Genomic DNA, 18,381 nt, shown 5'->3' with positions numbered 1-18,381 from the left:
CCATCATTTGGTGGTAAATGGTAAAGGATATCTCATGATTTTTGATTATTGGCCCAAAAATAGTATTTTTTTAAGTTTAGCTGTGTATTTTTTGCAGATTCCATGACCTACCAGCAAAAAACAACCCAAAACAAATTCTCCTACTGCTGATGATTGCAGGAGTATGTGCATGTTATTTGTTGTTTGTACTCATAATAGGCCTCAGAAACATTAATGTGCATTTTGCTTTTTTTTATCCTACCTAAAACACACTTGTGCCCCATACACACGATAGGATTTTCCAACGGAAAATGTTCGATGGGAGCTTGTTGTCGGAAATTCCGACCGTGTGTAGGCCCCATCGGACATTTTCCATCGCAATTTCCGTCACACAAAATTTGAGAGCTGGTTCTCAAATTTTCCGACAACAAAATCCGTTGTCCTGAATTCCGATCGTGTGTACACAATTCCGACGCACAAAGTTCCACGCATGCTCGGAATCAAGCAGAAGAGCCGCACTGGCTATTGAACTTAATTTTTCTCGGCTCGTCGTACGTGTTGTATGTCACCGCGTTCTTGACGTTCGGAATTTCCGACAAGATTTGTGTGACCGTGTGTATGCAAGACAAGTTTGAGCCAACATCTGTCAGAAAAAAAACATGGATTTTGTTGTCAGAAAATCCTATAGTGTGTACAGGGCATTACACTAACTGACCCTGTTACTAAATAACATTTTTATTTCTTTAACCACTTAAAGTGTTTGTAAACCGCTGTACTTTTTTTTTACATCCTGTAAGGTAAAGGCATAATGTGCTGGTATGCATCGCATACTAGCACATTATGTTAAACTTACCTTAAAATGAAGCCCTCCCTCGCCGAGATCTCAGAACTGCAGTGGGCTCCCATCTTTACCCGTCTTGCTTCCGGGTTCGCAGACTCCGGGTCAGTGACTGGCCGGAGCTGCGATGACGTCACTCCTGTGCTGAAGCCACCAATTAAGGCGCAGGGCTCGGAAGGAATGGCATGGCTGGCTGTTCCTTCAGAGCGCATACGCCAGTGACATCATTTGCTGCATGTAATGTAAATATCTCCTAAAAGGGTGCACATTTCGGAGATATTTACACTACCTATAGGTAAACCTTATGATAGGCTTACCTATAGATAAAAGTAATGTGTGGAACTTTACTTCCACTTTAATCTCTGGAAGATTTTATCCCTTCATGATCAGAGCATTTTTTGCTATTTGGCACTGTGCTACTTTAACTGGCAATTGCGCGGTCATGTAACGCTGTACCCAAATGACATTCATATCATTTTTTTCACACAAATAGAGCTTTCTTTTGGTGGTATTGATCACCCCAGGGTTTTTACAGCAATAGCAGGGACAATATTCACTAATGTTTATAGAAACATCCTATGCTGAATGGGCCAGACAGGGGAAAGGGGTCTTAGAAACATCTGCTGTGTGTTTACATTAAGGCTGCATTTACACATGAGCGTTTTCAATCGCGGCATAATAGCCACGATTCTGCCTGCAATTTTAAAACGCCCAGGTGTGAATGAAAAATTGCACAATGCACATTTCAGATGCCATTCATTTGAATAGCACCTAAAAACGCATTGTGGTTCTGCGGCGACTGTCGCACAATAAATCACGCTGCAATCGTGGCAAACCGCGTCGCATAAAGCTTGTTGCCCAAAAAAAGTTCAGGAGCTTCTTTTGGGCGACGTGCTTCACGTGATGCGGTTTGCCACGATTGCATGACAATCATGGCAGAACTGCACTCCATTTTTAGGTGCCATTTAAATAAATGGTGTCTGAAATGTGCGTTGTGGGATTCATCATTCACATCTGGGCATTTTGAAATCACGGGCAGAACCGCAGCTATTCTGCCCGCAATTCAAAACGCCCATGTGTGAATGAAGCCTTAAGGTCAAAGATTCTAATTCCACAGGAGATAGCTGAAAGTGTATTGCCCCTGTTGTGAACTTGAATTTGTAAGGATTAGTTTCTCTACAATACATATAACTACAGAAGTGAATTTGGGTTTTTAAAGTGCTTTTACTGCTTTTATAGCATATGTAAATACTTTTATTATACATTATCTGGGTTCACTTCAGCTAATAAGTGAAACTCAAACCATAAACAAATATATAAAAACAGATCTACCTTCCTAGCAATTGTATATAAAATGTCCAATTATGATCCAACACCACATCTCAATATAACTTCAACCAATGTATGAGAAGACTTTATCCCTACTAATTACTCCACTTAGTAGAATCTTATGACCTTATTGCATACAAAGATTAACAACACATATGAAATGGAAGGCACTGGAACAGTGTAACCACCAGGCAACTAACATTTTTAGAAGGAAAGGCTAGTAATCGCAGCCTTATATTTCCTCAGGACAGGTTTTCTTCGAATGTACGTGAGATGACATTTTCTACAATGTATTCACGTCAAAAATGCTGGTGATTTCTTGGGACTGGCAGCCAATGGTGGATACTATAACAGGGTAAAACAATGGCCTATTCAGCTAAAAATAAATGATTTTTTACATAAGTTCTAAACATTTATAGTAACCATTATTGAAGACATTCTTTAGCCAAAATGTAATCAGCAGCCAAGAGAAACACATAATTGTAATTACATTTTAAAGACTGCTTAAAAAAGCACAAATGTGACACATAAAGTGTTTGATAAAATGTTATTGTTCTTTAATGTCAGGATTACAAGAACTTTTTTTCACCCCTTCATAGTTATTTCTGGTCCAAAAATCTGGGATTGTGGGATCTTTGTGTATGTGTATCTGTAAATTACAACACATCAAGCTACCGTATTTATCGGCGTATAACACGCACTTTTTTCCCCTTAAAATCAGGGGAAAGTCGTGGGTGCGTGTTATACGCCGATCCCCGCTATCGCTATGTGAATGTCGGCGATCGCCGCCGACATTTACATAGCGAGTAGTTTCAAATATGGCGCCGCGGACTTCGGAGGGACTCGGCGGTGCTGAACGAGCGCCGCCGAAATCACAGAGCCGAGATACACATAGTCGGGTGTATTTGGCTCTTTCCGGCGCCGCTCACTGTCACGCCCAGTCCCGCCATTGGACCTGTGTTATGTCCATCATAGGGCGGGACTGGGCGGGACTGTGAGCGGCGCCGGAAAGAGCCGAGAACCCTCGGCTATGTGTATCTCGGCGGCGTTCGTTCACTTCCGCCGGCGCCGAGTCTCTCCGAACTCCGCGGCGCCATATTTAAAACTACTACCATGTGTATGGCGGCGGCGGCGGCGGCGGCAGCGGCAGCGGCAGCGGCAGGAGGCATGGACACTGGGGACAAGGCTGCACTGGGGACAAGGCTGCAGAGACAAGGCTGCACTGGGGACAAGGCTGCAGGGACAAGGCTGCACTGGGGACAAGGCTGCAGAGACAAGGCTGCACTGGGGACAAGGCTGCAGGGACAAGGCTGCACTGGGGACAAGGCTGCAGGGACAAGGCTGCACTGGGGACAAGGCTGCAGAGACAAGGCTGCACTGGGGACAAGGCTGCAGAGACAAGGCTGCACTGGGGACAAGGCTGCAGGGACAAGGCTGCACTGGGGACAAGGCTGCATTGATAAGGCTGCACTGGGGACAAGGCTGCATTGACAAGGCTGCACTGGGGACAAGGCTGCACTGGGGCAAAGCTGCACTGGGGACAAGGCTGCACTGACACTGAAAAGGCTGCAATGACACTAACAAGGCTGCAGATGAACACTGATGAGGCTGCATTGATGGGCATTTTAATGTAAGTTTCTTTTCCTTAAACTTCCCTCCTAAAAGTTTTTTTCCTTAAAATTCTCTCCTAAACTTGGGGTGCGTGTTATACGCCGGCGCGTGTTATAAGCCGATAAATACGGTACTTTCCAGGAATAATGTGATGAAAACAAAACACTTAAAAATATTCAGATTTATGTGCCGAGACTGGTCGTTCTGGCTGGATCATATCGGAAAAATGTTTTAATCTGGAAGCAGTTTTATAAATTTGAATGAAGATCTCTAAATAAAAGACAAGACACTTTTCAAACACCTTGGTATACTAAAATTATGTTTCAACCCCTTTATTCCATTACAGGGTGGGCCAAAAATAGGTATACATTACTGATCGTATTATGGCAATTTATTTTGATTCTATTTTGTTTTTCATTAGCATTTAGACTGTATGTATATATATATATATATATATATATATATATATATATGTAGGAAGGCCAGTATGGTGGCCTGAATTTATGGGAGGAGCCCGGGGGGTATTTAAGCAGCCCGCTCACCTGTGGTGCTTGTCGGTTTCCTGTGCGCGATATACGTCACTAAGCCGACTATTCGATACCAGCGTCCGCAAGTTCTTGCCTCGCAGTTCCCGTATTCGATACTCCGTACTCTAAACTTTCGAAGTCCGCGTTTTCGTTTATAGTTGTACCACGCGTCTGGCTTGGCTGTCGCAGGTAAGGTCCCGTCGGACTTTTCGTTTTTTATATCATGTCACTAAACCGTGAGTTCAAATTTCGTTTCACCCGCATCGCATAAACTGCAATGTATATCGCTCGTACTTTCGATATGTTACAATTCGATAGCACAGCGACGCTGACGTCGCATCATTTCTAGCATGTCGGTATTAGTAGACAGCCATAGCCAGTCGCAGCTTGTAAAGTTATCAAATCAAGTTAGTTCGGTACCAATCATTTCTCATTTCTAAAACATTTAAAAAAAAAAAAAAAAAACTCATTTCGGACATTTCAAATCATTTCTCATTTCTGGAAAAACATTTCTAAAAAATCATTTCGGACATTGCAAATCATTTCTTATTTCTGAAAACTCATTTCTGACATTTCAAATCATTTCTCATTTCAGTCACCTACCGCGCTCCGATTCGAATCCAATCGCACCAAAGATGCGCCGATTCGTCCCGGTGTGCCCCAGTTATTACGGCCTCATTTCTATACATGCTCCAGAGTTACGTTATTGTCAGCCAATTGTACCTCTGCCATGGTTATCATTTCATTTCCATGTATCACGTTCCGACATGAATTCAGTCGCATAAAAATGCACCGATTCGTCTCGGCGTGCCCCAGGATTGGCCTCATTTCTATACATGCTCCAGAGTTACGTTTTATCAGTCATTTTGTACCTCTGTCATGGTTATCATTTCATTCCCATGTATCACGTCCCGACATGAATTCAGTCGCATAAAAAATGCACCGATTCGTCTCGGCGTGCCCCAGGATTGGCCTCATTTCTATACATGCTCCAGAGTTACGTTTATCTGTCAATTGTACCTCTGTCATGGTTATCATTTCATTCCCATGTATCACGTCCCGACATGAATTCAGTCGCATAAAAAATGCACCGATTCGTCTCGGCGTGCCCCAGGATTGGCCTCATTTCTATACATGCTCCAGAGTTACGTTTATCTGTCAATTGTACCTCTGTCATGGTTATCATTTCATTTCCATGTATCACGTTCCGACATGAATTAGTCGCATAAAATGCACCGATTCATCTCGGCGTGCCCCAGGATCGGCCTCATTTCTATACATGCTCCAGAGTTACCTTATCAGTCATTTGTACCTCTGTCATGGTTATCATTTCATTCCCACGTATCACGTTCCGACAGGAATTCAGTCGCATGAAAATGCACCGATTCGTCTCGGCGTGCCCCAGGATTGGCCACATTTCTAATACATGCTCCAGAAATCCGGATCATAGCTGAATCGCAGACACCGGGGATTGACCCATATCTCTGTCACGCGATTTCTACCATTGTACTCTCACAACGCATCACCGTTTCGAAACCAGTCGCATCCAAGGCGCACCGATTCGGCACGGCATGCATCACAGGTTTCGATCACATTTCATACCCACACCAGAGCTCGGTTGGTTGCCAGTCGCTAACACGGCACAACCAATACGAGCCTCGGTCAAAACAATCATTTCTCTCATTTATTCAATACCGCACTCCTATTCGAATCCAGATGCAGCAAACAAGCACCGATTCGACCCAGGAGCACCAGTATTTTAGTTGCCTCATTTCAGTACATGCTCCAGAGCCCGGTCCACGGTCGAACAAATCGTGACACGACCAGGCCGCACCTCTGTCATGCAGTTCATTCATTTCACAATCAAGGCAAACATTTCGAACCATTTCATTGTCACAAATTGCAAGCACCATACAAATCATTGCTTCAAGTTATTTAGCAATCCCTTCACGAATTGTCACCTTTCATCTTCCTCAGGTCAGTCAAAGTTCAGTAGGTCCACCCTGCACCAGGTTGGACGATATCCCCCCAGGTAAAAAAAAAAAAAAAAAAAAGAGGGAGAACAAGTCGGGTAAGTATGACGCAGCGGATCAAAGAAAAACTTGAAATCCATCTCACCCCCAATAGGTTACAGTCAACCAGGAGATAAAGCTCGAGAGATCCTCACCAGAGCAACCATGTCCCAGGCCGGCAGTGAAGACTTCACGGCCCCTCTATCACCTACTCCGGTCTCAGAAAGCGGCAGCGTGCAATCCCTCAGGGGATGGACTATCCCCAGACTGACGGCAGAGCTCAGACGCAGAGGTGTCCCCTTCCCCGCCACAGCGAGGAAAGGCGAGCTCTTCAAACTCCTCTTCCCCCCACCAGCAGCAGGAGCCAGTACCCAACAGGCATCTCTCCAGTCCATATCATCGGCCATCTCGCAGTTACACACAATGGTATCATCTCTATCCACCTCAGTTGCAGACGTCCAAGCCAGGGTGGCACTTCTGGAGGCCCGACCGGCCACAGCAGTCCCCGACCCAACGGCAACTCAGACCTTGACACCTCTTCCTACAGGTACCTCAGGCTCAAGCGTCATTGTCTACCCCTCCCACCTGGTCCCAACCAGTATCAGGAAGGACATTTTGGACGGCAAGGACGTCAACCTGGCCTCTCTCCTTATCTCCGTGCATGATTTAGCAGAAAATAAAGCCTACTCCTGGGGCGACATATCGGTGGTCATTAAAGCCAAAGACCCCAGGCTGAACCGCAAGCTATCAGTCCCCGAATTTACCCTGGCCTTTGGCATGCTTAGAGATGTCCTATGCTCAGCCACCCCCAGCAGGCGGGAAGAGCTGGACTTATACCTCCATACTGTGGTAGACTTGGGCCACAAGTATGGAGGTTTCGCTTTCTACGATTATCATCGTTCCTTCTCAGCCAAGGCCGCCGCCAGATTCGCACAATTCCAGATCGCGACAGATTGGAGTCTCATGGACACAGAGCTCTTCTGCCGCCACTTTGCCGGCTTACGCTCACCTCTGTGTGCAATTTGCCAGTCTTCCACCCACACTGCCACCTGGTGCTCCAATACGGCGATCAGACGGCCCTTCGAGTTCCCCTCTACCTCAGGTACAGTACAGGGCCAGTCACCCCCTGAACCAACGCCTCAGGTGGACAAACTCGGACGCCCAGTCCGAACCGTGGGAGGGGCAGCCATCTGTAATAACTACAACTACGGGTCCTGCAACTTCAGCCAATGCCGCCTACTTCACATCTGCACTTTATGCCAAAGAGCACACCCCAGGAATTTGTGTGAAGTCAAGCAAAACAAGAGGGCATGACTAAGCCGAATCAACATCTTATGGCTAGGACTGTATCTCACTTCACACCCCACCCCTTCCCTGGCCACCTACCTTATCCAAGGCTTCACAATAGGCTTTCACACCGGCCTCATTGCACTGCCCCACAGTACTCACGAATGCGCCAATCTTCGTTCGGCAGCCATCGACGAACAGGCCATAGATCAGCTCTTACAGGCAGAGGTAGATCGAGACTATGTAATAGGCCCTTTCACTTGCCCCCCTTTCAGCACATGGAGAGTCAGCCCTATTGGGCTTGTCAAGGGCAAATTCTCTAATAAATTGCGTTTGGTGTACGACTTGTCTGCGCCTCATTCTTCGCACATACCCAGTCTCAATTCCCTGATTCCCTCCGAAGAGTTTTCCCTAAAATACTCCTCAGTGGACATGGCAATACAAGCGATCATCAAAGCAGGCACAGGTGCCTGGCTCTCCAAAGCCGACATCTCGGATGCCTTCAAGCTCCTGCCCATCCACCCATCCCTGTGGTGCTGGCATGGCATCAAATGGAAGGAAGCGTATTATTTTGCTACGAAACTCACCTTCGGTTCGAAGAGTAGCCCGTGGCTCTTCGACACGTTCGCACAGTCCCTCGTTTGGATACTATTACACAAGGGCCAATGCCATGAAGTCATCCATTACCTGGATGACTTCCTACTGATAGAACCGCCCAACAAGCCCCCAGGAGATCTCGACAAACTGAGAGTAATTTTTGGAAACCTCAACGTTCCTATCGCCGAGCACAAAGTCGACGGTCCAGCAAACATCATCACCTTTCTCGGGGTCAGCTTGGATACCTGCGCAATGCAGGCCAGTCTCCCTCCCGACAAATTAACACGCATTAGGGCAGTTATTTACGAGTTTACACACACCAACGGCTGTACCAAAAAACAGTTGCAGTCTCTCCCAGGTATGCTCAACTTCGCTATGCGAATTATCCCACAAGGCCGCACATTCGTATCACGCCTACTTGGATTTCTGTCAGAAACTCAAGACCCTGATCAGATTTTGAAATTAGACTCCGCAGCTATAGCGGACCTATCAATGTGGGAGGAATTCTTGTCCGCCTGGAATGGCATATCTCTATTCATACCTATGGTTTCGATCCATTCACCCCAGGTAGTGACTGACGCTGCAGCCTCCACAGGTTTCGCGGCAATTTTTGGCCATCATTGGTTTTCAGGACCCTGGCCTCAACAGATACTATTGATACCTGGCTTTTTCCAAACATCTGCCCTGTTTGAGCTTTATCCCATAGTGGCAGCCGCACAACTCTGGGGCCACCACTGGACAGGACAAACCGTAGTCTTCACCACCGACAACCAGGCCACGGCAGACATCATCAACAGAGGCAGGTCCAAGTCCCTAGCAGTCATGTCCTTCCTGCGCAGGTTGGTTCAACTGTCTTTACAACATCAGTTCAACATACACTGTGAATTTATACCCGGCAGATACAACTCAGCAGCTGACGCACTATCACGTTTCAATTATCCCTCCTTTTTCAAACAGGTTCCCGATGCCGACCCAATGTCGGCCCCTATCCCCGTCTGGTCACAACTGACCCTGGATTAGTGCAACATCTACACGGAGCTACGCAACTCATAAATAATTCCCTCTCCCGCAACACACTCAAAGCCTACCAGACAGCTTGGAAGGCTTTCAACAAATTCCTCACGCCCTGCCGCAAAGAACCAACAGATATCAAACAGGTACTGGCCTTCACGGCACACTGCCACACGCAGCTGGCCTTATCCTACAACACCATCCGGTTATACCTAGCCGGCATTCAACATTTCATGGCACTTGAAGACCCGACGAAGTCGTCACTGTTCTCATCCCACGCTATACGAGCCATCCTAAGGGGAATACAGAAACAACAACCAGTCATCAGCACTAAGCGTTTGCCCATTACGGGGCCCATCTTTAGGGACATGTCAAACATACTGGCTACTTCGCCATTCGGTCTGCTCCCCAGCACGGTCCTACAAGCAGCCATATATTTAGCTTACTACGGGTTCTTGCGGCCTGGCGAATTCACCACTAACAAACCCACAGACCTAGTACTATGCAGACGACACTTGCTTCGACACCAAGACCACTTTATCCTGCATCTCGAGGTCTCTAAAACCCAGCAAACTGGCTCGGGAGTGAACATCCACCTCTACAGAACCAACAACAGCTGGTGTCCAGTCGCTGTACTCAACCGACTCCTATCTCTCCTGCCTGAACAACCAGACAGCAGTCCCCTTCTACCATTCCCAGTCAAACCCTTAAATGCCTCTCAGTTTGTGAGCCACATAAGAATACTTCTCCGCAATCTCCACCTTAACCCTAGTCAGTATTCCGGACACTCTTTCCGCATCGGAGCAGCCTCCGCGGCATCCCGCCACGGGGTGCCAGATCACATCATCAAAAGGTTAGGCAGGTGGAAATCAGCCTGCTTCGCCCGGTACATCCCCAATCCACAAACAGAGATGGCACAGGCATTCTCCAAATTGGCTCAATAAATAACTGAAAACCAATAAAATTATAACCCTACCTGAATGTTTTTGCCCCCTTATTTTGGCATACCGGCCATTAGACCAAGGCACACTTTCAGGTCTATTTCATATGGTAAGTCCACACTTTCAGGTCTATTTCCGATGGTAAGTCTTATCTTTACTATAAGTGTTATCTATGTCCATATCGGACATAGGGCTCCGACCATAAGTAGGAAGGCCAGTATGGTGGCCTGAATTTATGGGAGGAGCCCGGGGGGTATTTAAGCAGCCCGCTCACCTGTGGTGCTTGTCGGTTTCCTGTGCGCGATACCCACCCTCCCATCCCCATTTCACAGCATTTCTCAACTACTCATTTCATTCATTTCTCTTACAGAATAATCATTTCTTAAACCAGGGTATGCCCCCTTATTTTGGCATACCGGCCATTAGACCAAGGCACACTTTCAGGTCTATTTCATATGGTAAGTCCACACTTTCAGGTCTATTTCCGATGGTAAGTCTTATCTTTACTATAAGTGTTATCTATGTCCATATCGGACATAGGGCTCCGACCATAAATATATATATATATATATATATATGACTGACTCGCTACCTCTGCTGGAAGTATATTCCAAGCATCAACTACTTTTTCTGTAAACGAATACTTTCTAAGATTAGTTTTGAACTTTCCTCCTGCTAGTTTGAAGTCATGTCCCCATGTTCTTGATCTTAGCTTGATATTGAAAATATTGCTCTCCTGAACCTTATATATACTTTTGATAAGAGACCAGTTCAAAGACACAATAAAATATTATTTAAAATATATTTAAAGTGTATGTACAGACTAACACTTCTCCTATTTTCTCCCTTTTGGTTCTGTTAAATATGAAATTAAAGTGTCTTATTATATCTGCTCAGTAAGTGCATAAAATACACATTGACATCCTGACAGAAATCCAGTTTGCCTCTAACTTCCTGTAGTGTGCTGATAATCCTGCATTAAAATCTCCAACATTATCAGGTCTGGTGGATGTCAGAACACCTGCCCCTATATTTTCGAGATGGGGAGAGGGGGATGTGTTCTCTAGTGCTAACACCCCATCCTGGGGTAACAATGGTGCCCCTCCATAGATGTAGTATGGTGAGTGAGCTTTGTCACCCTAGGACACGAACTGTGTTACTGGCAAGATCAGCAGGTAAATAAAGAGAAAATACAAATGCAGTCACCACCTCAAAGAACTGGTAAGCTGTAATATATGTGTATATAGAAAAAATATTTTTGCGCTCAGTGTATGATAGGATGCATCACTCTAAATGCATAAATACAAAAAACAGCTTTCTAAATAGGTAGTTGTGCTTCCATAATTGGATCAATAAATAATCTCATCATGTATCACAAAGTGCAAGTGCATTGAGTATATTACAATAAATAAATAAATAAACATTCCTAAAAAATTAATCGATAAATAAACAAAAGTGCTTTTGCCACCAATATTTCATCCAACAAGTGCAAACGACAAAAGGTAGGTAAGTGCTTCACCACAAATCACTCAGCCTCTTAGAGGCATAAGATGCTGAATGGTTTGTGGTGGATGATTGCTGCAATTCTAGCCTAGGCTCCTTCAGCCCTCTGGGATATCCCCATCGTTTAGCTCAGGGGGCTGTGAGAGCACATACATAGAATAGTGGATCTACATTGCACCACAGGGGGCCAGAGTGCCTGAACATGGAAGAGGCAGCCAGCTGAGGAGACCAAGATGGCTCTTGGGACACCTGACCAGCAGATCACTGAAGGACAGTGGAGGATACTCTGGGAAGATGATATGTCTTTTGAAGAGAACTCAGCATAACAGATAATAGGAGGGGGTGGCAATGAGAAAAGCAGTGGGGAATGAAGTTCCTCTTTATGCAGCACCATTGAGCCACCCTCCTCGTGGTTACTCAGTTGCTTCCTGCTGCTAAGGACACTAAAGAAACAGTGCATAATGCAGAACAAGGTTCGGTTCACACCTGTCAGGGCTGGGCTCAGCCCTTCCTTCTCTGAGCTGGCCGCTCAGCTGTCGGCTAATTGCCAGCTCCTATCTCTCCTCAGTGATTCACCTGTTGATGATATGATGCTCCTGCCTACTTAAGCCTTCCAGCCCAGATGATCTCTGCCTTCGCCTTGGTCACATCTCTAGAGACACTCTCCTGTGTTCCTGTTAAAGACTTGCTTGGCTGACATTCCTTCTGCCTCCAGATCCTGCTTGCTGTTCTACTATGCTCCTCTCTGGCTCCCTGACGTTTTGGCTTGTCTGACTATCTGTTCCGGTTCCTTAACTCTGGCTATGTTTTGTTTACCTTTTTTTTATTATATTAACCAAGTGTGATTTAACTGTACTTCTGTCTCAGTCTGATTCATGGTTTCTGACAACACTGCTGCGACTTATCATGTGACTTGAGAGTCACTTTGAGTTCAAAGTCGTATGAAAAGTTGCACCCCATTAACTGCAATGAAACCGTTCTAATTGGTGCGACTTAAGTCGCCGCAACTTAGAAAAAGATTCCTGCGCTACTTTGGGGCAACTTCAACGCGACTTGCATTGGAATTCAGTTAATGAAGTCACAAGCAAGCCGAAATGAAGTTGCGCAGGATGTCGGCTGTCAAAGTCGCACGACTTTGTAGACGCATAGATGTGTACTGGCAGTTAGAATGTCTGCATGGTTTAGTTTATTATCATAAGATGTGGGTGATCCAAGGATGAGATTAAAATGGTTGTAAAGCTCAAACATGAAATTTAAACCAAAAATATCCCTCTATAATGTGTACTTGTCTCAATTAGGAGCACTAAGTGTAATTTCTGTCTGTTGCTTTGTTCCTCTGCTATCAGCATGAATCACTTCTGACAAGTTTTCCTGACACCAAGAGAGTAATGGTGATGGGGAGGGACCTCCAGCAGATTGACAGCCTCAGCTATGTTCCTGTGTGCTGTGTGGAGGTGTCCCTTTACTCCAATCAGCTCTCCTCACTGATCTTTGCAGAGTGTAATTTCAGCTCCCGGCCCCCTTTTTTTCCTGAATTCTCAAACAAGATTTATAATTCAGCACTTTAAACGGATGTAGAAATGAGAATACTGCAGATAAACAGGTACAACTTATGTAGGGAGATTTGTTTCATCTCTGTGATTTACCTAAGGCTGTTCACTTCTTATTTGTAAGGATAAATTATGCCTTATCTTGTGTTGGACCTTTTAGTCAGTGCAGAGTAGTGGGTTTAGAGCCAGGACTCTTCTAGCAAGCACTTTAGTAAGAACTCCCAGACACATCTCCTAGAGAGCTGATAATACAAGCAGGGAATAAAAGCCTAGCGAGTACAACATGAGACCATATAATAGAGAGATGCCAAAGCACCTGTTTTTTTCTCCATCCCACCCTTGTGAAGTTAACTCCCTTAAGCTCAAGATGCATCCTATTTCCTTTCACACTTTAAGCCAGCTCACGATTTCTGCTTCAATATGTGCAAATAACCTAAGCTCAGTGAATGAAATATTAAAGGGCAAACATGGCTGCTATTAACATTTTCTTCCTGCTTTAAATAAAGATTTATTCAATTCCTCCTATTGCACATCTTGAGAGGTAAAGGACCAAGGTTTATTCTGCTACAGGATTCAAATGCTATTACTGATTTTAAATGACCCCCTCTATTCCAGGGGTGGTGGGACAGTAGCTCAGCCTTTGAACATATGGGGTTGATTTACTAAAGGCAAATAGGCCGTTCACTTTTCGAGGTTGAACTTTGTCTTTGTATGGAAATTGTCTCCAGAGCTTAGTGAATGAGGTGCAAATTAAAAAGAATACCCAATCACGTGCAAGAAAAAAAATATAGGATTTTTACTTGCACATGATTAGAAAAGTCAAAGAGCTTCACTGCATTCACTAAGATCTGGGGAAATGCCCTTGCAAATTGCAGCTTCCCTTGCACAGTGAACAGTTTATTAGTAAATCAACCGCTATGATGTTCTAGAGATTTGCTTCCTTCTACTTCCTCTGGATACCTATATAAACCATTGTAACCACACATTATGAATCAATCAGTACTGATGCCTAAAAGGGATTTTTTTATTGCTTTAGAACATCTAAAGTCAATGGACAGAGAAAGTGTCCTGCTACAGCATGGCAGACCTGCCAGTTTTGCATGCTTGATGGTATAGTCTGAATTTCCCTTTTAACAAATCAATGTAAAATGCAGTAAAATAACTTATATCAACCATTTACCCATTAGGACACACTAGAACACTTTAACACTCACTGGGGGATGCAGTAAGGTGAAAAAACACGGGCCTTTACAACCCCTTTAAAGTTGTTTAAAGTTGATTAAAAATAAAATTTGATTTGTTACCAAAGATCTCTTCTTTTGGCTCTGCCTTGTGAAAAATGCCTAAAACACATTGAAAGTAAAAATGATTTTGTCCAGATGGGTTTGGAGAGCGCTTACCTTCACATTTTTGTGTTAATTCATTAAATCTGTGTCCAGCTGGGCATTTGCACTCAAAAGATCCAACTGTATTAATACAATTTCCTCCTTGACACATCCCAGGGATGGCTTGGCATTCGTCCACATCTGCCCCAAGGAAACAGAACAACAAAAACATGGAATGTTGAAAACATCTCTCAGTATGATCCCTTGCAGCTAATTATTCTTAAGGACTGTCACCAGTTCATTAAAATGAACGTTATGCAAGACCAGTTTGTACCAAAATAATTTCAATGCAGGAGATCAATCAAGGAACAGCATATTTTAAATAATGATAAAAAAGAAATCAGTCACACGAGGAAGATGTGGGCTGCATTGTGAACTACACCAAACAATATTAGTTGTCTGGCTGTCTCTTGCTTCTATAAGTACTTAGAATAAATATTAGACATGTGCAATTTGTTTCGTAACGAATTGAAATTCGGCCGAATTTTGCATCTTTCGGACATTCGGATGCATCCGAATGTCCGAATAAAAAAATAACGAATTTCAACTAATACGAAAGAAATTATAGCGGATATAACGAATGAATTCGACATGATTCGGTAATTTGTTAAAGATCTAATGAAACAAAAGGTCAACTCAAAGTAAATCTTACAGTCCAATCAGCTGATTCATTTTGGATTAATCTGGAGGTTGGATTACTGGCAAAGTGCATTCCTGAGAACTGAGTGAGAAGGGTGTTGTATTGTATTTGAGCAGAGGAGAAGAGATATTGTCATTGTGTGTGTTAATAGATTCAATAAACAAACGACTTTCCAAACTACGAATCATTATCACGAATATATATACACATACATAAATATTGAATTTCAACTAATATGAAAGAAATTATAGCGGATATAACGAATGAATTCGACATGATTCGGGATTCAGTATAACGAATATCGACACTCTACGAATAATAACGAATTATCCGAAAACGAATTAACGCAACATAACGAATATAACAGAACGAAATTATGTATTTTACGAATGGCAACGAACCGAAACTAAAGGAAATTTCCCGTTGTGCACAAGTCTAATAAATATATATTTGTTCTGGGTCAGGATTGAATGTACTGGAATAACATGGGAGCCAGGTAACTAGAATTTCAGTTTAAAAATGGCAGCAATTTGTATGTGGATCAGCTGGTGGAAAGGGGACCATATTTCCATCATTTTGATTAGTCTGCTAATATCATGACATGAGAATAAAAACAAATAATAAAATTATATCAATTAAAATAAAAAAGAATGTGACTGTTATGGGTTACTGTCTATCACTGCTTATTCAGCTAGTATGTAAAACCCATCATTTTCAAAGAACATCAATGCTAGGGTTTCTAAATTAGAAACAAATTCAGGATTTAGAGGGTAGTTCCACTTTTGCAGGCAAATATGGATAACACCTACTTTATATTTATTGCATGTCCCCATTCACATACAGTAGCATAACTTTAAAAGAATATTTAAAGTGGTTGTAAACCATTACACACCACTTTTACCTACAGGTAAGCCTATAATAAGGCTTACCTGTAGGTACTGGAAATATCTTCTAAATATCTCCTAAACCTGCACGATTTAGGAGATATTTACCATATAGTCCCCGAGACGACGTCAGATTGTGATGAAACGCACGTAAAGAGGTTGATGTGCTGATGTCATCACGCTGTACTCAGTGGCCGGGTGTGTTTTATGATCATTTTTTATCTTCATTTCTGTGGTTGATGCTCGAGTCTCCATGGCTGTCTGGTGCTTAGTCCAAGTTCCTTCCCCATCATTATCTGTGGATAATCAATATCTCTTTGGACAAAGGCCCTGGCTGGGTTTTTTAGCCGCAGGCTCTTAAGAGCTTGCCCTCTGATAAGCACGCATTTTATGTGGTGGAGGTGCACTGTTTTCAAGAGGTGTCATATCACAGGAATCTACATTTATGTGCAATTTATGGACTGTTCATTTATTGTTATCAGTAATGTTGTTTGTGTGTTTTAGTTCACACAGAGTCACTGTTTTGGACTATTCACTTTCACTTTATGTTTTTTATAGCGCTGCTACATTGTATTGTGTTATTTACCATATATGCTTGCACCGACGTCATCGGCGCATGCGTCACTTCCGCACTGCGCGCGGGAGTGACGTCATGCGATTCTGGACAGTCATAGAGCCAGAGTCCACGGCACCGGAAGGAAGAGGGGTGAAGATGAGAGATCACCAGCGGGGACATCGCGGGCTTCGTTTGCAGGTAGGTGCAACATCATGGGCTAGTATGAGAAGCATACTAGCCCATTATGCTTTTACTTTGCAGGGGAAAAAGAGGAAGCAAAACTCATCGAGGGTTTTTCAGCTTTTCAGCTTACCTTTAGATGCTCTTTTCTGGAAACTTCAGCTATGAAAAATCCTACTCAATTCTCTTTGTTTAGGTTGGGAGCTGAATTTGCTATAGTTAACCCTGTCTTTACTGTGCTGGTAGATCTCATTGTCAGTTAGAACCTAGATCTCAACGCTGTCTGTCTTAAAAAAGGGTTAAAGATTTAGAAGCTGGGCTGCCTTCTCCATTGTATGCTGAGAATAAGCTCAGACAGTCCCTAGCCTCTCTACTGGGACAGGCTCACATTGAATTGTATGAGGACAGATTAGAGTATAAGAAAAGATTAGAGAAACTGAATTTATTCTCTCTTGAGAAGAGATTAAGGAGGGATATGATCAATATGTATAAATACATAGGTGGTCCATATAGTGAACTTGGTGGTGAGTTATTCACTTTAGGTCATCAAAGAGGACAAGGGGGCACTCTTTACGTCTAGAGGAAAAGAGATTTAATCTCCAAATACAGAAAGGCCTCTTCACAGTAGAAGTTGTAAAAATGTGGAATATTCTTCCTCAAGAGCTGGTTCTCTCCAGTTCAGTAGATTCCTTTAAAAAGGCCTGGATTGTTTCTTAAATGTACATAATATAACTGGGTACTAACTTTTATAGGTAAAGTTGATCCAGGGTATAACTGATTGCTTCTAAGGGGATCAGGAAGGAATCTTTTCCCCTGCTGGATCAAATTGAATCATGCTTTCCTGGGGGTTTTCACCTTCCTTTGGATCAACTGTGAGTATAGGATTATGTATATGGGATTGTATGATTTTTATTCTTTTTATTTTTTCCTTTTATTGTTTGACTTTGAAGGACTTGTGTCTTTTTTCAACCTATCTAACCATACCTCCAACTGTCCCTTATTTTGAGGGACTGTTCCTGATTTGGAGCAATGTCCCTCTGTCCCTCATTCCACCTCATTTGTCTCTCATTTTGGTCTGATCTATAAAGTTTTATCTTTTTATCTTTCAAAAAGTGTTTCCCAGTGCTAAACATTTCATCCATTTTCTAAATTGCTGCATTTGTACATTTTAAAAGCCAATATAAAGGAATAGTAGTGGCAAAAAAAAAGCACTTGTGGATTTAAAGCGGAGGTCCGCCGAAAAAAAAAATATTAAAAGCCAGCAGCTACAAATACTGCAGCTGCTGACTTTTAATATATGGACACTTACCTGTCCAGGCAGCGCCCGATGTCGGCAGCCGAAGCATATCCGTCCGTCGACTCTCGGCAGCTGCCGCCGACATCCTCGGTGAGAGAATAAGGAAGTGAAGCCGTGCGGCTTCACCTCCTGGTTCCCTACTGTGCATGCGCGAGTCGCGCTGCGTGTCCTCTCTGGTCCCTGCTCTGTTCTGTGTCTCCCAGAATACAGCGGGGGAGGACAGTGTAGGCGCTGGAAGTGGCGTAGGTCACCGC

General features: G+C 43.7%; 1 protein-coding gene across 1 annotated transcript in view; it reads right to left on the bottom strand.

The window, feature by feature from the left end:
* The window catches only part of FBN1 (fibrillin 1), a 408,253-nt gene that overhangs the window by 201,068 nt on the left and 188,804 nt on the right, over positions 1-18,381 (bottom strand). The window contains exon 7 of the mRNA XM_073623525.1: positions 14,586-14,711. Within this exon, the coding sequence (XP_073479626.1) occupies positions 14,586-14,711 (126 nt within the window). The remainder of the gene's footprint in view (positions 1-14,585; positions 14,712-18,381) is intronic.

Source organism: Aquarana catesbeiana, linkage group LG03 (assembly GCF_042186555.1).
Source record: "Aquarana catesbeiana isolate 2022-GZ linkage group LG03, ASM4218655v1, whole genome shotgun sequence".
In the NCBI taxonomy this organism is placed as follows: Eukaryota; Metazoa; Chordata; class Amphibia; order Anura; family Ranidae; genus Aquarana; species Aquarana catesbeiana.
The sequence above is the reverse complement of the archived record's forward strand: the minus strand, read 5'-3'. Positions and strand labels throughout refer to the sequence as shown.